Genomic DNA, 26,561 nt, shown 5'->3' with positions numbered 1-26,561 from the left:
AGGCTTTAATCTCTGAACTTTTTGGGGAGGGAACAGCATCCACCAATACATCAGCTGTCAGGGTTCAGCTTCTTGAAGACTTGGCTTTCCAACCCAAAGCTCATGGCTCTTTTTCATTATGATTTGCTCAGCATCGATGCACAACAACCATGAACACTGAGGCTGGAGTTGGGGGAAGGTGAGAATTTCAAAGGCTTTGTTTTACAAGTCTTTTGATATGAATACATGTGATGAAGATACAGGGTAGAAAATAACCCAAGGAAAGGGAAATTTATGACAAATAACCTGAAGTTCTATGTGCAGTGGAGTTTAAGAAGCTGAACTAAGATTCAAATAAATCCCACATGTTTTGGGGTCAGTGCAGCCTTAACTGAATATTTGAGTAACAGGGTACAACAGATTTTTGTAGGAAGTTACATAGTCTCAGGAGTTGGGGAGCAGAGTGGTTGGGTTAGGCTGATGCTCTGTGTCTGGTTCACAGGGAGGGAAATGGTTAAATGACCACAAAAGGACTTCTGTACTGTGACTTGTGAAAATGTGTACAGATTCTTTCCCTTTTGTGGTATTTTCTTAAGCTTTATAGCACTCAAGATGATAATGTCTGATTTGGTGGTGTCTACCTAGTGAGGAGGCTCAGAACAAACCTGTCATCTCTGATGATTTTCTTCTGATTTTCATTCACCTCCTTTGGGTGAAAGTTCAATGAGGTTTTTTTCCACCTGTAGCAAGACAGTCTGCTGTGGAGGGCCATGCATTCCCTTCTGTTGCTCCTAAGCAGTGCATCAGAGCAAAACTCAAATACAGCAAGAGCTTACTGCAGCATTCTGGTGAGTGGAGTTAGTTAGCTAATTGGAAACTGGGAGCAAAATGTTTAAACAACAGACTTCTGAAGATTTTTTTCAAAGTGAAAATATTTTAAGAGAAAAGTGAGGATAAATAGAAATAGAGAGATGTGTTATCAGTTCCTCTGGGGTTATCAGGGGACAGATCTGTCTTCAGTTCAGAGAACAGAAGAGGTTGGTAATAAGATTTCATTTCATGTGAATGTTAATTCAAAAACTATTTTTGAAGAAGAGTTTTTTAAAAACACAAATCCTGCTCAGCCAGATTCTGAAATACAGTTGATTCGAGCGTGGACTGAAAACACTGCATAAAACAAAACATACAAAACTATTTTCAATAATTTAGATAAATTATATTTCTTTCTGCTAATTCAAATATTTGCAGTTATTTGTTTTTTTCATTTTGGTGTGGGGTTTTTTTGCCTGAGTGAATGAATCCAGAATTTTTTTTTTCACTTGGACATAGTTTTATTTTTAAACACTGCTTCCAGAAATGCATGTGTGTGGGATTGCAGTTGGGACCAGTGGAGAGCCGTGGCTCTCTGCCAGGCACTCGTCCTGTCCCTGCAATATAGATGGATTGCCAGCATTCTGGACAAAAACAACCCCAAAAACTTTAAACAAATTATGCTTAATGGAAATAAACTTTTTTTGCCCTCCACTGTAATGATTTGGATAATGTGCTGGCGATGTGTTTCTGGATGACAGGGGAAAGGGGAAGGAGGGAGTAGGGCAGAATTTGAGCTCTGTATGCCTGTGACTTGCTCTCAAGTGGATGCTCTGGGAAGCCTATGGGGGGTCCCTATGACATTTCTAAGCTTGGAACGTTTTTTAGCTCACAGCCAGTCTTTATATTAGAAAGTGAGCAGGCGAGCTACAGCCAGCTATGATAGGAGCATTTATCTACTGGTTGTTTTCTTCCATATATGGATTTGTAAAACCTGGAAAGGCCTATGTCTTGTATCTGGCAATTTCTGTGTACAGCTTTGAGGTTGTCTTCTGTGTCATTCGCCTGAGTTTTGCTGGGTTTTGGTGGTAGGTGACAGTGCTGTGAAACCAATACCTGGTTGGTTGGGGTTTTTTTAAATATAAAAAAGGGCAAGCAGGACAGGCTATAGCCTTTCTCACAGAAGAAAAGACTCCATAGCCATATCTCTCTGTTTTTTCAAGCTGGTGCTGATAAATCTTTTCTCTCACTTCTGTTGCTATGGTTTTAGTTCTGTGCAAAAACAAACCTTTGGGTGATCATGTCAAATGCAGAGATCATTTGGAGAGAGAGATGCTGAAAGAGAAGGGAAGTAGGAGGGCTCAAATTCCAGCTGATGACAAACAATGAATCAGTGTTTGTCTCAGCAGAGGGCCATCAGAAATTTTGCACTGTGTTTGTTCTGACTTCTGCTTGTGTCTGATACTGCACTTGCAAAGGCTCCTTTTTTCCCCCCTCAAACAGTTTGGGGTTTTTTAAAATTCTTTTTCATCTACTTTTAATTATTTTTCTTCTTGGTATATAAAAGGAAGGTGGATCTCTTCCAAATTCCACACAGCCCAGGAATATTTGCTTTCTGCAGCATGACACAGAGAACTTACTATTGCAAATGGTTTGATCCTCCAATCCACAAAACAGTGGATCAAACTTGGAAGGTTTGAGTGCTTGAAATGTACCTGCTGTCCTTGGTGAGCCAATTGAAGTGGTCATTGAACTTCTTACTAGAGGAGCTGCCTTAGTGTTCTCTCATGTCTAGCATTGTTTTCCTGATACAGGGGAAGCAGAGCGCTGTTCTGGGGAAGGGCTTTTTCACACTTTGCAACGTGCAAAGTAGGTGCATTTGGTTTCATTCTCAAAACACACCAGTTGCTTTCAGCTGGCACAACTGTTGTGAAGAATTCTCTTGCTCAGATGTCCTGTGCTTCTGGAAAACACTGCGCTGAAAATGCCTGGGTGTGCCACGAAGGCTTATTTCTATTCTTGGGTCAAGGCTGAAAGGGAGGACTGTTTTCTTGTTTTCTGAATGTTTCTGATCAGATTGAGCTGCAAGTGCAGGAAGAATGTAGAGGGCTAACCAATCTCAAATATTTTGCTTCTCACTGTTTTTCAAACTGGAAGTCCTCAAAATGGATTAATTCACATTTTTATACCTTGGCAACTAAGAACTTTCTGGCCTAGTTAAATGGACCCTTGGTTTTGCTGTTTCCATTCAGATGAGATAGATGACAAAAAACCTCAGGAAAAGCAGTCCGATCATCTGAGACTTCTTTTAAGGATTTTAGCTGACTTTTCTGGAACTTGGTAGCAAAAGTAGGTCATCTCCTTCCATGTGCTTAGCCAAGTTGCAGTTCACTTAGTTTTGCCTTTGTTTTGCAGACACACACACTTGACCTTACCCTTCATGATGCACTACTTGTGGGAGTAAAAATGTGCCAGGACAGCCAGACCGTCTGTGGGCTGCCTCACTAAGCCACAGCTTACCTGTCAGCAAACATCCACGTTGAATTTGTCTTTACCATTGCATAATCTTTGTGTGTAAAAGAGTCTGTTGCCCACCTGTGAACAGTGCCTCTGTTAGTCTTCTCAGAAGGTAGATGCACAGTGTTTTCTAATTGTATTAGAATCTGTGTGAGTATTTCAAAGATAGTACTAGAGTGTCAACCTATAACTCCTAGTAGGAACATACAGTAATGGGCAAGCAAAGGTAGTCTCTGTTGGGAAGACCTGGCAATCTTTCAATTTGCTTTGGTATCATAGATAACTTCAGTTATTCTGTTCAAGCAAGCCTGTTTTTTTTTGTGCCTACACAAGAAAAGCAATTCAGCTACATGTATCTGTTAGATTAGCAACTAGCAAATCATCACAAGGCTAGTAGATCTCTGCTGTTCTACTTTTATTGATGTGTGAGCTCCAGCCATTCTATTTTAGCATTGCCTTCCTTAAGGCACTCCCTAATTCAAAGCAGGGCCATTTCTATAGGGAAGGAAGTTTTATTAGGACAAAACTCAAGCTAACAAGATAGTGAAGACCAGGCTTCTTTCAAAACAGAGCATCAGCAGCCTCTTCTGCCCAGCCCTCCTCTCCCTGCTGTGCGCCCACACCCTTCTATGCCAGAGTTGAATAAAAGGGGTGAGGGTGACAGAGCACTGGAACAGGCTGCCCAGGGAGGTTGAGGAGTCTCCATTTCTGGAGATATTCAGAACCTACTTGGATACAGTCCTGTGTAAAGTGCTCTAGGTTATCCTATGTCAGTGTGAGAGTTGGACTAGATGATCTGTAGAGGTTCTTTCCAACTCCAGCAATTCTGTGATTCTGGTAGCAGTAATGGAAGCATGTTTATAACTATAAAATCAGATGCTAACTTTAGTGAGCACACATCTGTTTACCATTTCAAAAATGTTTCCTGTTTGAAGTTTACAAGGTTAGGTTGCCACTGATGCAGTCAATCTCACAGCTGGGTGAAGAGCAATGATTGACAATGTGGCAGTTTTTGTGCTGTGGGAAGCCCACTGTTGACTAGAAAGTGAGCCAGTTCTGGTACTTGTACTGTACAACTGTTCGAATCTGGTAAGCAGCTTCATGAAGTCATTAGGTTTTTTAGTGACCTTATGGGTCCATAATACATCATCTTGATCAAAGCAGATTCAGCATTAAATTAAAACTGAGTTGCTTAGGGCTTTGTCCACTCAGGTCTTGAAAACCTTGAAGGGTGGAGATCCTACAGCCTCTGTGGGACTCTGTGCTGCAACCAGGCTGTCTTTGAGGGAGATTTTTTTTCCTGTTTTAGTTGGAATCTCCATGGTTTTGACTTATGCCCTGATAAATCTAAGCCCTCACAATGACATTGGCTAGTTCTCTTAGTACCCTTGCATGCATTCCTTCTGGCTTAGTAGCCTTCTTTGCATTAAAATTTCTTCAAGACTTCGCTAACTCAATCCTTTTGTAATACAGGTGGTTCCTCTGCTCCTTAAGCCCTGTCTTGGTACTGGGGACCAAGCCCTGTGACACATCACCATCACTTTTTTTTTACTTCCTATGCTGTCTGTACAGCTCACCTCAAATCTTTGTCCCTCTCCAGATCAGTGCTGAAGTCTGCTAGTGGGAGTGCTCTGGGAGCCGATTTCCTCCCTACCAGCTAAATAGCTGTTACTGCAGCAGGTAGATTTGCAAAGATCCTGAGTCCCTTGCTTTTGCATTGCCTGCATTGCTGTCCTGGGTGCTGTTTTGTGCAATCCCAAAGGGCAAAGGGCACAGCAGGTGTTCCTTTTATTAGTGGTGATAATCTTTGTTGGCTCATTCCATTTCAAGTGTGTGTAAGTACCAGGAAAGAGAGCTGGAGAAGGGAAATGTTGGCTAAGAGTGGAGAAACCGGGGAAGGTATTTGGATAAAGGGTGCTGGCCAATGACTTCACTGCTTTTTCATGGAATTATGTCTACACTGCTGAGAAATAAATGTCTGAGTGAAGTTTTCTCACTTTCAGTGAAATGTAAATTCTTGAGGATTTAGGTAACATACCAAAATAAAGGCAGTGTATAAAGTAAATACCATCTATGTGGCAACAACACCTTGGATGGTGGCAGGGACAAGAACTTCAGGTCTTCTATATTTTAATAAAAGGTTTCTCTCTGGTTTCTTTAGCTCGACCTCACCAAACCCATTGAAGATCAGGGTCCTTTGGATGTGATCATACATAAACTGACAGATGTCATCCTTGAAGCAGACCAGAATGACAGCCAGTCATTGGAGTTGGTTCACAGGTTCCAGGTATGTGGTTCTTTCACAGTCCTTCTGCATTTCAAGCAGGAGGATGATCTTGGTGCAGCACAATCAATGTTTCCCATGCAGTTGGTAGGGTTGGATGAAAAGATCTCCCTGGCATACTGCTGCACTGTTACTGATAGCCCAGCAAAAATAGTTTTGTCAGTTTAAAATGGACTTTCACCTTCAGATAGGTTTTATGTTGTATTGTTAGAGTTAGTAGGAACTGGTTTCCTACCAAATGTTGTCCTGACATAATTACAAGAGCATGAATGCTGTTCACAAAGAGGAACAAGTGTTTGCAGAGTCCTTTACATGCACATCTCCATGACAGAAGGTACTAAAATAGTTTGGCCTGGTTCTGTCTAGTCTTCCCAGTTGCTGGAATGCTAATTTCTGTAACATCAAGGTTACTGTGCGTGATTCTGTCCTCTAGTGCTGAGAGTCCTGCCTCTTAATTTTTTTTCCTTCAAGTTTATATTGAATGTTAGAAATATGCAGGACATAGTGGTAGAGAGAACTGTTTTCCCAAAGAAATTCTATCAGTAGTGTGGATGCTGATGAAAATTATATTTTCATAATTTTATGGAATATGCTTATGTCAGGTTAAAAAATAGCTCAGACAAGTTCGGTTTCTAGGGAAATTATGTTCTCTTTGCTCTGCTTAATGTTCTAAAACTAGTAATGCATAAAATATTTTACTTGATGGAGTAAAATTTTACTTGATTATCCATGAGCCAGCAATGTGCCCTTGCTGCCAGGAAGGCCAGTGAATCCTAGGTTGCATAGAGAAGAGTGTGGCCAGTCAGTCGAGAGAGGTCATTCTCCCCCTTTACTCTGCCCTGGTGAGGCCACATATATGGAATATTGGAATATATGCAGTATATGGAATACTGCATCCAGTTCTGGGCTCCCCAGTTCAAGAGAAACAAGGAGCTGCTGGAGAGAGTCCAGAGGAGGGTGATGAAGATGACTGGGGGATTAGAGCATTTCTTTTATTAGGAAAGGCTGAAAGAGCTGGGACTCTAGGCTGGAGAAGGGAAGGCTGAGGGGAGACCATATCAGTGTATATAAGTATCTAAAAGGTGAGTGCAAGGAAGATGGAGACAGACTCTTCTTAGTAGTTCCCAGTGTCAGAACGAGGGGCAGTGGGCACAAGTTGGAACATAGGAAGTTCCATTTAAATATGAGGAAAAACATCTTTACAGTGAGGGTGACAGAGCCCTGGAACAGGCTGCCCAGGGGGATTGAGGAGTCTCCGTCTCTGGAGACATTCAAAACCTGCCTGAATACAGTCCTGTATAAAGTACTCTAGGTTATCCTATGTCAGTGGGAGAGTTGGACTAGATGACCTCTAGAGGTCACTTCCAACTCCAGCAATTCTGTGATTCTGTGAGTCACTATTCTCTTTGTTCTAGTTACAAAGCTTTTCTGCTTCCTTTCACCCGTGTGTTACTCAAACACACACACAAAGGTTTGACTTGTAGGTCTGGCCCTCTGGCACTAGTTCTCTGAATAGTAGATCATTTATTGCTAAGTAGTGCAGGCATCCATGTCCCACAGCACTGGGAGCTTGTATATGTCTGAAGAAGCATAAGGAGAGATGGACTTCAGGGGCTTTCTGATCTCAGTATTTCCCTCTTTCAGATGTTAACTAGTTTGCTTTCACAATAAATCCATCATCGATGGGAAAAACTGATGACCAAAGAGGCAAAAGGCACATCTGTTAAGTTGCTCACGCCTGATCAGGACTCATGAGATCACTCATTCCCAATGTTTTTGTTGTTGCATGCACTCCTGAAGGCTCTGTGGGGCACAGAGAGCAGTAATTACTGTCTCAGTTATCCTCTCGTGGACATGCTGGTAGGAAACTTGTGCAAGCATTGTAGAGCAGCTGGTGTGCCACAGTACAATCAATATCTAAACCCCTTTTATTCCTGGAAAAGAACTTTTCAGTGGAGACAGAATATTTTGTAAGAACTCCAGGTAGTCAGCTTAGTGTATTTCATAGCTGAAGGTCACAAGCTGGCACTTTCTCCAGTATCAAAATGAGGTCTGGAGGAAACAGCAGCAAGTATAGGGGATGCAGTTTCCTAAAGCTGCAGTTAACCACGAAGATGAAGTTTGGTATGAAACAGGGCAGAACACTTTGCAGACAGAGCCTGAGCTTTTGCTGAGGACTTAGTGGGCTGTTCTTATGTGTGACAGCTGCTGGAAGGCTGGTAGAGGTAAAATGACCTGCTAAAGCTATATTCCCTAACCCTTATTTCTTAAAGTAGTCACGGTGTAATACCTTGACATTGTTCTGCATAGCTTTGTTACTGTTTAAATTACTTATTCTGTTTTTTTTGTATAGGCTAAATATTGAAGCTTTTTTGAAAAGGATATTGTAGTTAGAAAATCTCGGTGAAAATATTACTTAAATGAGTTTGTGGGATAGATTCTAGGAGAGGTGAGAAGGAAGCATTATACATGGATAAATTATTCATATATACTTAGGGATAAATATTAATTTATTCTTTAGTTCAGCAACTTTAGTTTAGTCTTTTTTTTTTTTTCCCAATGGCATTTGAAAAAGAGTAATGTCACCTGAATAGAGATGCAGTGACCTAAAACCAAACCCAGAAATATCCCCATATGAAAAAAAATCAACATCCAATCAAAACTGTAACTACAAACCAAAAACTCAACTCCTCCAACCTGAAGTCTCTCCTAAAAATCACTGATCTAATAAGACATATTTTTTTCAAGTGATAATATCAAATACAGCAATATTTCTTAACTACAGACTATTTAAAGTGAAATTACTGATTTAAACTTTTATAAATTATTAATAGTTTGCATTTAACTGTTAATACAGCATAAAAATAAGGAATGCGTGTGCATATATGGTTCCCATTTTATAAGCTTTTGTCAAGAGGAAGGTATTTTATATAGTGCAGCTTGGATGTTTTTTCAGAAAGTAAGATACAGTTTGGTTTCAGTTCAGAATTGCTTATTGCAGAGATCTCAGATTTCTGCATTATTTTACAAAATGTACATGGTGGCAGGGGCAGGAACAGAAGACAAAGCTTTGCAAAACTTGAAATTGTTAATTTCTGTTAGGTTTACCTAATCTGTTTGCTACTGGCATAATGGTGGCATGGATTTTACCATCTGGATCTTTTGGTCACACACACATTGTGCTTTCTCTGGTATTTCAGTTCTGTCAGTTCATCAGCTGGTGCTGTTTCTTCACCTTACAGGCTAAGCCCAACCTGCATATTTAGAGATATCTTGCAGTCCTTAAGAGCTAATAGTGGTTAGAGGAGTGTTCCTGCAGCCTGTTAGGCTGTTAGCCTGAATTCAGGGTGGATGCTGAAGGGCTCTTTGGTAAAACCAGGTATACTTCCAGGAGATTTAGGTCCTCTGTACGTCCACGCTTCAGGTGGAAGTTTCTAGAGATACATACATCAGAAAAAGCTGCAGACCCCTGATTTACAGGAGTATTTTTATTGGGCCAATATTACAACCATTGCTAGTGCTGGCAAATCTCACTTGAGCTGTCTCATTTTGGAGCAGCTGGGAAGTAGTTGTATTCAAATCCTGTGTACAGTGGTACGTGGCACGGGACCCCTCTGGCTTTATGCCTGGTGGCAGCTGCCAGCTATTAGTGTATGTTCCTCCTCATTGTTCCTGCGTGGCTCACCTTTCAGGCTGTGCCCTCGATCAAAGGTTGGAGTCAGTGCATTGTGCTTCCATTTCACTGCAATTGCTGTTTTCAGAGATGTGATTGTGTCCTACAGCTAATTTATGGAAACATTCCCATGTCTCACAGGCTGCATAGCTCCTCCTGTGTTAAAACTGGAGCAACTTGTTTGAAACAGTTTTAAATCATAGCCTTAATAAAAGCTGGACAAGTAAACACATATTGCATTAAAATTGTGTTGTATCTGAGTATAGCCTTGTGTGCAAGTTAACAGTTCAGCCTTGCCTCGCCTCTCCATTCCATTAGAAGTAATAAATCAGGGGTGTCACCATATTCAAGGTGATTCCCTGTTAAAGGAAGTTGTATAACAGCATCCCTGTGTTGTGTTATTTCTGAGGACTGTGATTACAGCTCTTGCTATCTTAGCAGTCACAGAGCTTTCTTTTCAGTGGCCTCTGATGGAAACCAGTAAGAAACCTTCCCTTACACTTTGAGGCAAACAAATCTTGCTGTCTTCTATGTTTCCTGACCCAGCTCTTCTCTCCCATACTGCCAAGTTAATCTCTTTTAACATCACCTCCCATGTCTCCTGTGCCTGAGTTTTTTCTTGGCAGTGTGCTCATAATCTCACACAGCATGCACAATAACGGGTGAGCTATTGGGTCATTGGTTGGAGTGGGAATATGGTCCTTGTGACACACTAACTGGTGTGGAAAGGTGAGAACAGTCTTTGATCCCACAGTTATGGAGAGTACTGACAGAGGTAGTTGATACAGCATGTCAGATTATTTCTGTAGGATTTGTATAGTGATAAATTGATTTAAATACCCACACAGCACAAAAGCATTCAGTTACATTAGATATTTTTGCAGAATTGTCTGCTGCCTTCTAAGAAAAACAGAATGAATGGGTGAAACAAGTTGAGCTGAAACAGTTTGGGGTTACAGTACAAGACAGAAATAATTGTAATCCAGAGACAAGATAACATGGTTGAAATTCAGCCTTCTGTCTGTTACCATTGCTGCTATTTTGTTGCTGTAGAACACTTAGGTCCTTTTGTGCCTCAGCTTACCACCACCCTTTCATAAATTGGTCTGTATTTCTTAATAATGGACTTAATAATTTTCCTGTAAATATCAGTATTCATGAAAAAAAAAACCTGTGGTTCTTGTGAAGCTATTTCGTAGTAGACTGATGGGAAGCTGAAACATTTTTTAGTTCTGATAAAGCTGGAAATTTGCATTCTGTGTCAAGTGTTGTATAAAGCAAAGGTATTGTTTACACACCTGGAACACATACTATGTGTAAGTCATCACCCTTTAGTTGTTGGTAGGTCTGTTAATCAATAAGCAAGTGTATAATTAGAAAACCTCTCACTACAGTAATGTGTGCTCCATATATATATTTCCAGAGCTTAAGTACCAGAGGCAGATGGAAGTGAGGATAAGTTTCTGAGCAGGTCAGATGAAGAAATAATTCCCTATCTTCTGACTGGATTGGTAAATACAGTTGAATTTATTCAACTAATAGTAGGAACTGGATAAGAAGGAAATAAATTGGGCAAAAAGCACCCTATGGATAAAGAACATTGTCTTATATCAGTGTCTTCTATGCAGAGGACAGTAGTGAGTTCTGCTCATGCTTTGAGGACTCCTCTACATTTTCATCTTTATTTCGTGTACCTGCTTAAGGTGATTTTAGTTCCTCTGAGCACTAATTCCAGATTAGCATTGCTGTGTTCACAATAGCAAGCTTCAGCCAGGCATACTCTAGTAAGGCTATACTGAGAAAATTCCTTCATTCTTGCAAAATGCTTGGATCCAACTGTCTGGTGCCTTCAAGGCTTTAATTTTTAGGAATATTAAATTTAACCACAAATGAAAATAATAAAAAGGCCAAGAATGTTAGAGGAGAACTTGATGTTCTTTCTTCTCTCCCTGTCATTAGTTCCTGGTTGTACAGTAAGCACTATATTATCTAATGCATCTATTCTTTTTGAGAATGACATCTTCCTGCAAAGTAGTGCAGTGTAATGCCTAAAGAATTACAGGGAGATCTTGGAATGTGAGTTCAGTCACATGCTTTTCCACAGTTTCATAATGTGATTTAGTCCATCCCATTTGAATCCTTAAGTTTTTTTGTTTGTAAGCTGTGAATTGGAGGAAATGGTATTAACTCCTTTTTGAGAAAAGTGTGAGAAGCCCTTTATGTAGATTAATAATGGCTATCATAAGGAATTGGGGTTTGTTTCTGTTTGGAGCTCTGGTATGAATTTGTATTAGTTACAAAGACATCTGATTTACAGACCAAGTTGCAATAATCACACTGGAGTCTGAAGATATTGAAAACTATTAGAAATTAAGTATATTCCCTTGAAAAAAAATAATTGTAAGAATCTATTTGTATAAAGTTTGTGAGGTGAGGTCACTGTTTTGTTTGTTTTTAACTAAAATCAAAGAGCAACTTAGAAAATGCAAAGTAACCACCTAGCAAGAGGTACTTACATCTGTGATGTTGCATAAGCACCATGGTATTTCTGGCACCTGCACACAAGTGGTTCCCTTATTGTCCTTTAATTGACTGAAAAAGTGCTGATTATCTAACCAGACCAAAAAGTGCAAAATTCATTATGCTGATTTTCCTGCTGTTGAACATGAATGTAACAGCAAGGTGATACCTAGCACTATTCTTTCATAAAACAGTCTTCGAGGAAGCAGAGAGTTAAGGGATCCTTGACCACAGGCGGAGGGATGATCTGCCAGGCTACACTTATGGTCTTTGCAAGAATAACTTTTTTTCAGAGCTGTATTGTAGAGGCCTTGACCATCTCATCTGCAAGAGCTGAGGAGGAAACTGGCTTCACATTTACATGAGCCTGTGTGCCTGCTGTCTGGACCCTGTGATGAGCTGTTTTATAGTCTGGTGGAAAGTGCTAATTGACTTGCAAGCCTCTTAGCATGCCCTTTTTGTCTTGCTTTTTAATGACTGTTCTCAGTTGCCTCGTAAAAAATAATCCTTATAGGAAACTTGACAATGGCAAGCAGGAATTGCCTGTTGCTAGAAGGCTTTTTAGCTGCAGAAGACCTACAGGGTTGAACTTTGAGGTCTTCACTGGTTGGATGTGGTCTGGACTGCAGTTTCTCAGGAAAGTGTTGTTGCAAAGTGTTCTCCACTGCATTGAAGATCAGTGATGAGTGCCTGGTGATCTCACCCAAAGACAAAATGAAGACTTCATGTGGCACCTAGTGTGATGCAGGAAGTGCAAAGTAGAGAAATCTTTCCACTTGCTTCGTAGGACACTTTGGTTCTTATTTTGGGGATGATTATTTCTAGTGATTGTCATGAGGCTCCCTTCCTATTCACTGTAACACCAGTCTGGACTGACTGAATATGGATTATTTGTTGTCTAGTAAAAATTGTTACAGTCCTTGGTGTTCCCTTTCACTTGCTGATACTCCAGTTCCTGTCTTCTTTTCAAGAAAGATAACCAAACTAGCCCAGTTCCTGCCTTCTAGAAAAGTTTATGGCTTTGAAAAATGAGTATGTTTTGGCTTGTGTAAGACATTGACTGGGAAATAATTTGTTATGCTCTGATTAGAGAAAAATGCTGTCTGAGTAGTTGCCTGTCTTAACTGTACAGGGACTTTAGTAGCTTCATTCATTACAGGTTCATACTAGTCTGTTCCATTCAAAAAGGAAAAATCAATAGGATTATTATTTTGTCTTTCAGGGCAAAAGTCAGATCAGTAGCAAGTTTTATGCCGAGGCTTCTGTTATCAGATTGATGAAATTTTGAAGTGTTTCCTTGCCCCTGTGACTGTTGACTGTCCCACTGAGAAGTTTTCAAGGAAGGGCTCTTCTGTTCTTGATTCAGAGGCTTCCTTAGAAGGATTGGGACTGGAAGGAAGGAAAATTAGGAAGATATTTTAGAAGGTAAGGATTGCTTTTGCTTGGAAGAGAAGTGCATTGCTTTTGCTGCACTGATTGCTTTCTTCTGAAGAGCTGCTAGAGAGTGGTTTAGGTATGTACTCATGGAGATTATGCCTGTGGATTTTTAATATTTTTTTTTAAAGATACTAGCCCATTCTGTTCCTGGTTTTCAACTTTGTACTCTGAAAATACTGACACATTCCAAATTTCACATGCTCTGCTGAAAAAAGGCAAGTGAAAATCAAAGGAAACTATCAAATCTTAGTAATGTTTTTCTTACTGGGGGGACAGAGGGAGACACAAAGTTGAAATTATGTATTTGCATCTGAATTCACAGGCCCAACCTGTTTTTTTTTCCTCAACTGAATAGTAGTTCTACCTTAGGAAGAGCCTCGTAAGAAGGCAAAATTACTGAAAAATTTGTCATTCAAGTGCTAGCTGGTAGAATAGCTTCCCATGGGTACGTGTTTGCAGTACCCATGAAGCAGTGCTGGACTTTTGAAGACAAAGCAGGGAAGCTGAGTACTCAGAAAGTTGTTTTGAGCTGTACAGCAAACAGAAATGTAACAGGGAAGACCTGTCTCCACTTCCCCTTGGCCACCCCCCTCATCCCTTCCATCCATTGCAGAAATGCCTTCTAGATTTGGAGACAAACGACTCTGAGATGAGTGTTTGTTCAAGATCCAACTTGCCTACACCTTTCCTTTGGGAAGGAGGTGTCCGTGAAAGGAGACTGATACAGACCAAGACAACAAAAAGGAACTTTTAAGTCTGAATCTGATGCAAACTCTCTAGACAAGCCTGTGTCTGTATTTACATCTGTTTCCCCCTTGGCAAATGTTGGTCTGTTGTTACAAGTGGTCATCCTCATGTTTCTGTACATGGGAAAACACAAATCCAAGCACTGTTACTGTTTTGTTTGCTAACTTTTTAAATGGAACTTTTGATTAATATTCAACAAAATATGATATAAATTTTATTACTTAATAATAAAATCAAGTCACAGAGTCAGTGAGTCTCTCTTACCGTATACTGACCCAAGATTTGCAGTAGATACTGTATCAACTTTCTGCTGAAATTGGAAAAATAATTAGCTACCTTTTTGGGTAAAATGACAAACAACTCTATTCTCATCTGTACAGAGGCTTCTCACAAAATGTTTTTTTTTAAAATCTCTGAGTATTTAATAGTGAACATTAAATACTTGGTCTCCCTCTGATTTCAAGTTTCATTGCTGGTCTTTTGCCAGTAACAGGACTGGTACAGAGCAAGACTGAACGCCAAGCCTGGAATAAAAACAAAGCAGGATCTGCTAAAAGTCCTTGTTTCTTCTTGTTTGCTTTTATTATGTCAAAGATTAGAAAAAGGAAAACATAGACATTGTCTGGGTCAAGCTGAACTGCAGCCCAAGGACAGAGCCCTTTCAAAATATTGTTGGGGAGCCCAAATATCCTCCAGATTGTTGCCTGGGTTGTTAGGGTCTGCTGTTGGATACCAGTCTTTGGTAAATCCACCAAAGAAGGGTGCAGACTTGTTTTAATGGATAACCAGAGAAGATTTGATCATTCAAAGTTGAAAGGTTGAAAGGTTGTGCTGTACTGAAAGCTATTTCTTGCCTTCATTGTTTCTCATTTCCTTCTGCAGCTGCTCCATTTCAAAGTTCGTATCTATACTAAGTAGCCTATGTGGTATCAAAATTCTTAGATGCAAACCTTTCATGTTCATCTAGATCTGTATTTCTGGTAGTGGAACCATTCTGTGCCATGGGAAGGGTGCTGCTACTTGGGCTACATCAAGAGCTTTCCAACCTGTGAAGTGATCTTCACAGTTATATATTCAGTAGAATGTGATGCCTGACTGTGCAGCAGTTCCTAGTAAAGTATCAAAGTTTATGAAACCTACCATACTTGTTTATGTGAAGCTAACAAAATTGATTTTTCTTATTGTAATTTATTGACTAAGAATTTTTCTGTGCATAGGTACTGGAACTCTTTATTTTCCATGTGCTGGTGATATACTGGTGTGGGAGACTGGGAAAGTGTTGACAGTTTATATGCCCAAAGGGAGGTTGAGTGATTTGCTTCAGGATCCCGGTGCAGCTTGATGGTTGTTTTTGAATGCAGAGTTAATGCTTTGTGATGAAAATTCAAGCAACAGACAATAAATACAGTGAGAAGAGGTGCGGAGTTATAAGGATTTGAGTGCATTTTGATGCTCCTGGCTCTTAAGCAGCTTTAGCAGTTAACCACTAGCTATGTTCAAATGGAGATGTCCTATGCAAATACATTGACCTTGTTCTTCATTAACAGACTCCTGTGGTTCAAAGGGGAGGCTGCTTCTGGATTCAGTTAAAGTAAGAGATCTCTAGCTTGTCCCCAAATTAGCTCTTGGAGAGACAGTTCCAGTTCTGTCCTTCACTCAGATGATGCAGATCTTCACTGCCTTGCTGACAATCTCTGAGTTTTACCATTCATTTATCCTCTGGCTGTTTAAGTACCTAAGTCTGTAAATAGAGATGAGCTGGAATACCTGAAGTAGGTTTGATGTTGAGAAATTTCCTTGTATAAATATAGCTCCTGTGTGTGTGTGTAAAGGGGCTGTTTCTTTGCACTCAGTGCAGTTCTTCTCAACATTAGTTTGTTGAAGTCCTCCAGACTCTAAATGGCTTCTGGAAAACAGCCTCCATCTCCTTCATGCTCATCAGTTATTTCATGTTTGCCTTACAGAGCTTTTTGGAGGCTCCTTAAGGCAACAGGAGAAGCTGGTCAACGGGAAAGTCAGCTAAGATGTTCACTTCTGTTGACACATTGCCTGATGTAGAATGGCCTTGGGATCATGCCTTCATTCCCGTTAACTTCATTATGCTGTGTCAAGCTTACTGCTAGGATGGTCTTTTAATACAGTTTACAGCCATTATCATTGTAAATAAAGCACTGCGAAGTTCCTTACAGAAAGCATAAAAAAGCAAGCTCCCTCTGGAGATACTTAGAATAATGTAAGCCAAAATAACAAATGGGACATGCCAGGTGTGCATAGAGCTAAGAGAGGGGAAAATCATTCCTTTCTTGGAGAGGAGTGAAGAAGGTGGAGGCCACAGGCAGGAGAAATGTATGTCTGAGGTGAGAGATTAGTATGTACAGAGTACGTGTTGAGCCAGGATGGAAGTACAGGAAGCTTGAATTTGAGGTGGAACCAGAAACTGGTTGAAACTGAGGGGTGGTCACCACAATGTGAAAGGAAGAGCTAGAACACGCATCAGAAACAGTGCAGGATGTTTGCTTTCAGATCTCTGTTGAGGTGAGGTCTCAGAGCTGTGGCTTGTTCAGTCTGGTTACTGTGCATACTTAGCTGCTGCCTCACCAGGGTATTGTCTGTAATGTGCACATCCTCTTGGTGTGCTCGTAAAGATGCACACTATGGTAGCTCCCTATTTTTAAGCTGAGGCATAGAGGGACTGAAAGAGCTGTCTTGTTATGCTTTAGATAAGTTTAGATACTCTAGCATGGCTTCATGATCAGCAAGTTTAAGCTAGCTCCCTAATCACTGCATCATCCTAGCTCCACAAGTTGTCTTTTAGCTGCTGTATAAAAGGGCATGTATGTCTAGACACACGGAGATGTTTAAGATGCATTAGGTAACAAGTTACTCTGTCTCTTAAGAAAAATAAGATATCTTCTGTCTTTGAAAGCTGACTGCTCTCCTTGAGACTCTGGAAGTACTGGGGGCAGGAGACTCATGAAAACTGTCTCTATGTTCTGGGTATTAATGGCTTCAAGTAATTGACAAACCCAGCTTCTGCTTCAGTGAGCCAAAGAGGCATTTTATTCAGGCTATACTGCAAGGGTGAGACAGCACCTGGGTCTAACAGTCTTGATGACTGACTGTGCTCTGTCCTTTACTTTTCCCAAGTGGTAGCCAGGTGGAGCCTAACTTTGGGGAATTCACTCGATGTGTTTTGTGGAGATTAGCAAATACATCAGACACACATGTTGCCACTGAAGGGTGCTTCATGCTCTGTGAAGGAAAGCTACTTGTCTGCTATAGGTCATGATGTGGGTACATGAAACCCCGATGGAGGATCTTCTTATCCTCAAAAGAATAGTCACCTTTTAGCAAGCCATCAGTTCAGACTGTGTAGTCAGCAGAAGGCAACAATTTGCCAGTGCTAGTAGGAGTTGGGGGAAAAAGTCTGTATTCCTGCTTAGTGAAATCACTAGCTGGGAACAGATGATGCCATTCTTTTCTCTCCATCTCAGTATCTAGTGAAGTACATCTTTTGAGGCCATCTCATCATACCCCTAAGTATCTTTTTGAGGATGTTTTGTTCTCTGAAGTAACCAATTTAAGGAATTAGGACTCATGGAAGTCCTTAGTAATTTACTTGCAGGACCATTTGTCATGGATTTAAAGAAATAAGTGGAAACGTAAAGATGACTTTGTGAAGTTGGGTGAAGCAAAGGCAGACACGGACTTTGGAAATGTTAATCTGATTTTGGATAGGGTAAAATGGTTGCTTGTTTGTCCCATTGACTTTATGGGGCCAGGTTGGGGCTGTGATGAAGGAACTCAGCTTCTGTTCTGAGAAACGAAAGGAAGCTTTATTGGGTTTGCAAGAGCAGTACCTGGCAGCAGTGTCTGTGTTCATGGCCAAAATGCAGTAGTGCAGTCATGACCTCAGGGAATGGGAAATGAGTTCCCAAGATGAAGATCTATGAGAACATTAACTTTGTTTTGTTCTTGTAGTCAGGAGAGGAGAGTGTGAACTTAGAGAAGTAGAAAGATAGATGCTTTCAAAACTCAATGAAGACACAGTAAAGCAGCCATCTCTTCAGTTCTGCCAAAAAAAAAAAAAAGGAAGAAATTCCAGCCTTTATCATCCAGCTCTTTATACTGTCTTCAGGCCAGCTAGAGGACAGCAATCATAGCAATATTAAAGAACACAGATATAGTTCTGAGCTTAGTTCAGGCAGTTGTGACGTTCACATGCAGTAATTCAATGCAAGGCTGACCCCAAGATAGCAGTATGTCATCTTTTTTTTCCTAACTGCTTTTCTCAGTCCTGCTCACAGCTGTTACTGTGGCAGTTTGCCACTGGCTCCCTTCTGAGCTGATGTGCTTGTAGCACAGGCTTCACTGCTGATGGTGAGTCCACAGGAGAAGTTTGCCATCCTAAAACCTGTCACATTTTTGTTTGTTTCAAATGTCAGTGTCTAGACTGGTGACTTGCTGCGTTGCCCAATGCTTCCCCTTGAAGAGAAGCTGGACACCGAGGTTTTTAATGTTGCTTGTTATCTTCCCCATGTCATTATTTTTCCACCTTCTTCAGCCAATCTAATGCTTTTTTGTTTTTTCCCCCTTTGTATTTGTTTTGCAGGAGTATATTGATGCTCATCCAGAAACCATTATCCTGGACCCTCTTCCAGCTATTCGTACGCTTCTGGACCGATCCAAGTCTTACGAGCTAATTCGGCAAATAGAGGTGTACATGCAAGGTAGGCCAATACCTGCTCTCCCTGAAGGCTTTTACTGTGACTAGAGAAGGAAGCAGCTGGCTTCTGGAGGCTGGATGTGAGCTTTGAAGTAGTAGCTCTGGGCCCCTTGCATTCTCTCTCTCCATGGGAGCATGAACACTGAAGCATTCCTGTGTTGTAGGATTGCCCTCTGGAATCCTGTGCTCTTCTTTTTCCATGTACACAAAGGAGGTTTGCATCTGGTTAAAAATATTATGTGGATTTAATGGGGAGCATATTTACTACAGTGAGCACTCCCAAAAAATCTTCTGGAAAACATTCTTTTTGTGCGTGCTGGTAAATTTAAATGAATGTACAAACTTAGCAACTTGTCATAAGAATCATGAGGCCTGAATTCGGGGGGAGATTTATGGAAGAAAGAAAAAATTGTTTTGGAAAGGACTGAAAGAAATTAGATTGTAAATAGAGCTAAGACCTTTGAGAAGCACTGGAAGACTATTGCACAAGTTAACTGCTAGGAGGAACATAAATGCACTTCTGGATTGGCTAGTTACCTGTTGTAGATTGTTGCCTGCAGTTGGCATCCTTTGAGTTATATTCCTACATTTAGAAGTCACTCCTTTTCAACCTGAATAATTCTAGTATCTTACAGTTTTAACTGTTGTAACTGTTGGGTTAAGTTAATCTTTCCCTTTTTACTTCTGTTACTGACATTCTTGAAACATTTATTGGCTTTTGAGATTAAATCTAGAGTAACTCTGGATATATCTGTTTCATATGTTAAATGACTATACTGGGGAAATTGCGTTGCTGAATTATGTTCTATTGTGGCATTATTGGAATTACCATTGTGATTGTGTTACTGCTATTTTGATAGGTACATAAGAAACTCTTCAGTTTGTGTTTTTATGATTGTGGATTTACAGACATACTGTTTGCATCTGACCTGCTTGGCCCCATCGGCAGTGTCATTATGTAAAAATAAGGCTAGTAATCAGCAAGCTCCTTTGTCTTTTGGAGTCCCTTTAGGAGAAAATATTCAATTACTTTCAAAGGATTTTGTTTTGGAGTGGTTATTGCTGTTTGTGAGTAGCAGAGAGGTGCTGAAGGAACCCTCTGCTCTGAGGAAGTGGTTGGGATTCTGTTCTAACAGTGGAGAGATTCAGTAGGATTCTTTCATTAAATTGCTATCAATCTTATTATTGTTACCTCTGTGAGAACAGTATGTTCAGGAAAACATTGAGATTTTGCAAGTAATTTGTCTTGCACATATTTTGGCATCCTCTGGTGAAACTGATGGGGAAAAGAAATAAATCCTTAAGGAAGAAAAAGAACAAAGTAGGTTTGTATTCAATTAAAACTGATAATATGAAAAGAAGCTGTTCGTAAAGTTGAGGAATGAGGTAAGGAGAAACTTCACCTGTTCTTACTGTCTGCTGCAGTTTTTGGTGACTGTATTTCCCCTGTCCTTTTGTGTGTCCCTGCACTCCTATCCCCATCTCATTTCTCTATCATCATCAGAAATAAAATGACAAAGACCTTGAACCAACTTTGTATTTAGCAGAGGAAATTTCAGAACAGCTGAGTAGAATAACAGAACAGTAGAATCACTTAGGTTGGAAAAGACCAACCATTAATCCAACTCTACCAAGTGCAGCACTAAGCCATATTTTAAAGCGCCACATCTAGACAACTTTTAACACATCCAGGGATGGTGACTCAGCCACCTCTCTGGGCAGCATGTTCCAATGTCTGACCACAAATAATTGGCTAACTTCTTGTCCTGGCCTAAGCAGATCAGCTTCTGTTCCCACACATAAGCACTTAGAAAACTCAAACAAGAAGTGAGTATATCTGTGAGCAGCATGAGAAGCTGCATCTTTCTTGTTCTGAAATTTCAAAGTGGAAGTCACTACCAAGAAAATAATAGCCTCGTCTTTAGCTGTAACTAAAGAGCTTATTTTATCACAAGATAAATTCAGTGCAAGAAATTAAGTTCAACAAGGCCAAGTGCAAGGTCCTGCACCTGTGTCAGTGCCACCCTGGAATAGGTTGCTTATGGAGGTTGTTGATGCCCCTTCCCTGGCAGTGTTTAAGGCCAGGTTGGATGAAGCCTGTGCAGCCTGGTCTAGTGTGAGGTGTCCCTGCTTCTAGCAGGGAGATTGGAACCTGATGATCTTTAAGGTCCCTTCCAACCTTAGCAATTCTATGGAATTATCTCTTCCAAAGGAATGCCAGGAACTCTGGAGGGTTGAACATACATATAAAGAGAAATCCTCTGCTGTTGAAAGCCTTTCAAAAGAAATTTCAGTGTTGGTTTACAGACCAATTTTGTATTCAGTTGATCATAACCTCTATTTGAATTCTGTTTTAAAGCAACTACAAGTGAAGTATAGTATTTATTTATGATTTTCAGTTTACACTTAATTTCAACCCTGTAGACCTTACAGTAACTATATAACTAAAGGTTTGCACTGGTTGGGTGAAAGGGAAAGTGATCACATTGTTCTCTGACTCCAGTTTGTTCAGTGCTCCTCCCTCTGTGTTACCTGCAGCTTTGAAAATGGCAGACATTGCTAAGGTGACTGTTCTGTAGTAGGGCCCCATGTTCTATAAACAGCTTGATTTTAAATGTACTTTTCTTTCAGATGTCCAAGTTAATGCTTTGCCTGTCCTTTTGACAGTGAATTCTCCATGCTTCCTGGAAAATCCCTGTTTGAAATGTCTAGAACTGGGCATCTGGATATCATTAGACTTTCTGAAAGGCTGTAGCTTGCTCTTTATTGAGTCAAGTGTCTTGACTGATAAATACTTTGATCCAGCCTCCTGAGAATGGGTTTAAAAGATGCTTTGTGGCACACTCCTCGTCTTTGCTACCAGAGTCTATGGCCAGTAAAGGAACAAAGGTGGAGGAAAACTAGTAACTAGGCAAAAGTTGTATGTGTACTCTGAAGGAAAGCACAAGGTTGAACCTGGTCTTCCCATGTCTTAGAGTGACCCTGTAACCACTCAGTCATGGTGGAAATAAAAGCTTCACAGATTTGCAGAATCATCAAGGTTGAAAGAGACCTCTTCAGATCATATAGTCCAGCTGCCTGCTCAAAGCAGGTTCCCCAGGTCTGTGTCCAGTTGTTCCACAGATGGAAACTACACGACCTATCTTGGCCACCTGCTCCAGGATTCACATTGAGTCTGATGTGTTAGCATGCAACTAGCAGCTGATTTGTTGTTTTCTTCTGTCTAGATAGTGATATCTCCCTTGAAGGGAAGTGGGACTCTTGTGGGGGGGAAAAAAAACCCATAACAAAACAAAAGCGCTTAAAGAGCTATTTTAGCATTTATTTTAATGGATTATTTTTTGGAAGCAATAGTCTGGCCAGGGCTGTGACTTCCTCTTTTTCCTGTTCTCTTCTTATTTTGAGTGCAAGCTCTAAAAGAGCTAGTCATTCTGAAACCTTCCCTTCTGAGTCTTCTTTTTTTAAAAGATTTGAAAAAATAAAGGCTGTATTCCCAGCTTTTCCCCCTACACAGCTGGCAGGTCTATCTTGAAATAAATCACTGAATACATTTTTTGGTGTAGCAGTTGAGTTCTCTCAGAAGCTGTATTGCTTTGTTTACTTATCTGTAAAGAATTGCTTCTGATACACAAGCACTGTAGATCAGGTTCTGTAATGTTTGGTGAAAGATTAGCAGCCCTATTTAATGGAAATTTCAGTTTTAGCAGAGTTTTGTGTTGTTGGAGCTATGTCAGCCTTTTCTGAGCTTGAACCTAATGAAAATAACCAAATTCTCAATGTCATTTTGAAAAACTGATCCTACAGCCTCAGTATTCAAGATCTTACTTTCTAAATTATGCTTAAGATGGTAATAATCACTGTGACTAGGCATTTAACTAACCTTTTTATATTAAATTTTTAGTTTTAAGATTAAAAGCTTCTAAAATTCCCAACACATCTTACAAGTAATAATCTAAACTGAAGGAATTTAAAACCAAACTAGGTAAACATGCTACTCACTCGGTGCTTTACCTAAATGGAGTTCACTTCTGCTACTCAGCTTTCTTGGCTGTCTCAAGGGACCTAGAAGTTTCTTTGATACAGTGTAAGAACTTCAGATATTGCACAGGCTGGAGTTAATTTCTTTAACCACTTCCACCTGGCTTTTTTCCCATTTTTAAAATCTTCTTAGGTTCTTAAATTTAACTCCAAATCTAAAATTTCTGCAGAAGCTTGTCTGCATGGGATTCCCCTAGAAGTACGTACTCCTGCAGGAGCCAAGCTGTGACTCTGAATTTCTCTCTCTCCTAACATTCTTTTTTGAAGCACAGGAACTGTTCCCTCAGGCCACTCCAAACAGTATAAAACCCTTTAGCCGTGATATTTTAATCCCAGCATGTAATCAAAATAATATGTCTGTTTACTTTTATATGAAATGCTGGAGTTGTTGTGTACACTGCTTTCTGATTTTGGAGGTTATTACAGAACAGATCATGGCATTCTTCTCATTTCCCTCAATTTCTTTAAACCAGATTCTGTCTTAGAAGTACTCCTCGTTTGTATCTTTTATGACTTGACAGAGAAGCTCAGGACAATGTAATGGGTAAGGTGTTTGATTTGGGTCTCTGGGTTTTCTGCTTGGTGCTAGTTCTGACTTGCTGCATGGTTTTGGGCACAGCATGTCATTCCTCTGTATCTCTTCCTTCTCTTGACATCTTCCCTTTAGATGTCACATTTTTCTTGTCAGGATCCCCTTTCCAGTTACACATACTCTGAAACAGTGAGTCTCTGATGCCAAGCAGTCCTTGTAGGCATTGTTTTAACAGAAACTGTAGAACTGTCATTGAGTAGAAAAATGGGTATTTACAATTCAATGCCAAAGCAGGTAGTTGGGGTTTATTTTTTTTAAGTTATGGAGCATGTACATTACTGGAGTGGTGCATACTCATAACTTCTCAAAATCAGGCCACCCAGTTAAAAAAATAGCTGTATATACATAGATCCAGGCCTTCACCTTTTGAAACTGTGAGTAGAGGCCTACTTTTTCATAGCAGTTTCGTTCAGAAGGGAGGGAGAAGAATTATCAAAAAGGTCAACTTCAGGCACCTCTAACTGTATTTGCAGCTCCTATTAAAAGGAAAGCAAAACCCTGGTTTTAATTTGAGTGCTCTGAATCACCCACCTGAGGCTCACTTGTTTATGTAGGGCCATATCAGTAAAGTATCTGAGTTGGAGCACTGATGTTAGCTACTGCAAATAACTGCACCAGTTTTGGGTTGCAGAAGTCTCCCTTGTCAGCTGTATGCTCTTTCCAACACGAACGCCTGCAAACAGATGTCCCATTGCCTCGCTCCAAGTGTGGTGCGTGTTCACTCTCTGCATTCTGATTTCTGTCCAAAACCTAGTGTACAAATGTGGAGGGAAGTAACTGGAATGGCATCAATATTCTCTGTGACTGGAATGACTTTGTCCAAAGCGCCTCAGCACACGGCAGTGTTGCATGTGGCCGTGCTCTGTACTGTGCTGGCAGCACTTGGTAGGTCTCAGTCCTGCTCTGTCAGACTGGAAAGGCTCTGGGACCTGTGACCCAGGGAGGTGTCACCTAACATCTTTCTCATAAAAGCTCATTCATTCATCTAGAGGGGGTTGACAAAGGGACATGGACTGTTGGTGTTACAGTAAACAAGCCTTGGCTTTGAAATTTAAAGTAGCCAGCTGGTTTTAAAGGATTAATCCTGTCCTGAGAGAGGTGGCAGGAAAAGAATGTGGGAAACCCCGGAGGGAACCTGGAATCTCCTCTGTTGTTCCATTGCTTGCTTTTGTTAAGGTAGTTTACAAAAGGATTTTCTAAGCTAAGAATGCTGAAAGTTAGCCGTTTCAGAAAATATGAACAGACTCTCCTGCCTCTCCTCCTTCCCATATTTTCATTATTTGGAGCTGTTAGCTTGGTCCCAGCATGGGTAGGAGGGACCAGAGAGCTGGAGGCCCCTGTGGCAAGGATGGGCACAGTCACAGGCAGGAGTGGCAGTCTGCTGGCCTGCTGCTTCTGGCGTGCTAAGATATAACAGCTTGGTATTGTTCAAGCTGACTCTGCAGTCCGACAGAAAGCCCAGAGAATAATACAGAAAACATTTGTATTGTTTTGTCTCGCAGTGTGTCAGCCAGAACTCCTTGAGCCAACAGTAAGTGCTCATTTTTGATCCTAGTAGTCTTGATGGTCACTGGGCTTTCAAAATAAGTCTGTCTGTAAAGTTCAGGTGTTACTTTTGGGTGCAACTTAGGTTTAATCTATAAATCTTGGATGCTTTTGTTGCCTGATATGCAGAATCTGCATTCAACTTTTGGTCTCCTTTGCTTATCTGAATCTAAAAAGAAACATGGCTGCGCCTTTTGTCCACTTACTGCATGTGAGTGTTGGAAACTTATTTTGCATCTATATGTATAATTTCAAAGCTGAAAAGATGGAAAAGCTTATAGCAATTTAAGCAAGAACTCTATTAATTTTGTGACTGGAGCTTGGATGAATCTGAATAATGACCAAATTTACTTTTATGGGGAAGAGATATCAGTTATGGCTGCAATCTGTTGTCATGGGGCATTCCTAAGACATTTCCAGTTGGGTCTTAAAAACAGTATGAATTAATTCTTGAGAATTATTATCTCTCTGGAATTAGGAAAGGAGGAGCAAGGATTCTTCTTGTCATGAGGAATTCATGTGTGTGGCCATGTTGTTCTGGTTGCCTTCAGCCCTTCTGACCTATTAGAGTTATTTGAAGCTGTAAGCTATAGATTGGATAGCTGGACACAAGTTAGTACATAAAGTAACTTGGGGGGAAAAAAAATCACTCCTTAAAGGGGAAATGTTAAGTAAACTGAAGCATCCGAAAGTGTGAGACAGAGGCCAAAGACAGAAAGATAAATAAACTACTTTCAATGTGGTAAGTCAAACACCCTACACTAGTGGTGTTCCAGGACATTTATTCATAACTCTGGAAAAGGCAGATGAACACAGGTTGGCAGATCTTTCAGATGAGTCCAAATTGTTGAGTATTTTCCAGGCAATGGGAGATAGCAATATCAGATGGGTCTACCAAAAGTCAGTGAAGAGTCAGCATGATGATAGATCCAGTCTCTTGGGTCCATAAAGAAGAGATATGGACAGTTCATGCATTGTTAATGTCTACATTGACTCACTGCTCAGGAAGGACCGTGGCGTCACAGTGGGTTAGCTCTCTGGAAACTTCTGCCCCCTCTGCCTCAGTAGTTCAAAGAGAACATGCCAACAGAACCAAACAAAAAGATTACGGTGGCCAAAAATAGCATTGAAAACACCAAGCATGCAGTTATGGAAATAAAGCACTTTCTTTCCCCTGAAGACTCTTTTCAGTTCTGCTTTCTTGAATTTAAGAGTACGCATTAGAAATTAAAGGAATTCTGAAGAAAAGGGACATGGTTGCTGCCAAAAGCAGCCACACAACGGGAGAGCGAGATCATCCTGGGGCTAGCAAAGGTGGAACAAAACCTGAGCAAACAAAATATGAATAAATGGAGAAACGATCCCTCTGTTCTACCATGTCACAGTAGAGTTCTGTTGAATATCTATGCAGTTGCCATGAAATACTAATTAAGGTCATAGCTGGACTGAGAAAGTTAGCAAACATTCACAGCTAGGTTTAAAAGGTTTAAACATCATCATGATTGGGGATATATGGTACTGACTGGTGGGTGTTGGAAGGAAGCTCCATTTATGAGCTCTGACATCCACAACTTGAATTACATTGGGGAATGATACATTTTCTCTTTCCTCTCATTTGAAATCCCCTGCCAAGTAGCAGAAATTGAGATAATGTGGTAACAGCTGAACTGGGATCCTGTTTGGTTTGGTAATT

General features: G+C 40.5%; 1 protein-coding gene across 1 annotated transcript in view; it reads left to right on the top strand.

Annotated features, from left to right (window-relative positions):
- The window catches only part of ITPK1 (inositol-tetrakisphosphate 1-kinase), an 82,621-nt gene that overhangs the window by 10,081 nt on the left and 45,979 nt on the right, over nucleotides 1–26,561 (top strand). The window contains exons 2-3 of the mRNA XM_010003758.1: nucleotides 5,468–5,593; nucleotides 18,580–18,697. Of these exons, the coding sequence (XP_010002060.1) occupies nucleotides 5,468–5,593; nucleotides 18,580–18,697 (244 nt within the window). The remainder of the gene's footprint in view (nucleotides 1–5,467; nucleotides 5,594–18,579; nucleotides 18,698–26,561) is intronic.

The sequence above is a fragment of the Chaetura pelagica genome, unplaced genomic scaffold, assembly GCF_000747805.2.
Source record: "Chaetura pelagica isolate M959 unplaced genomic scaffold, ChaPel_1.0 scaffold48, whole genome shotgun sequence".
NCBI lineage: Eukaryota > Metazoa > Chordata > Aves > Apodiformes > Apodidae > Chaetura > Chaetura pelagica.
Note: the sequence above shows the minus strand (reverse complement) of the source record. Positions and strands in the feature narration are given on the sequence as shown.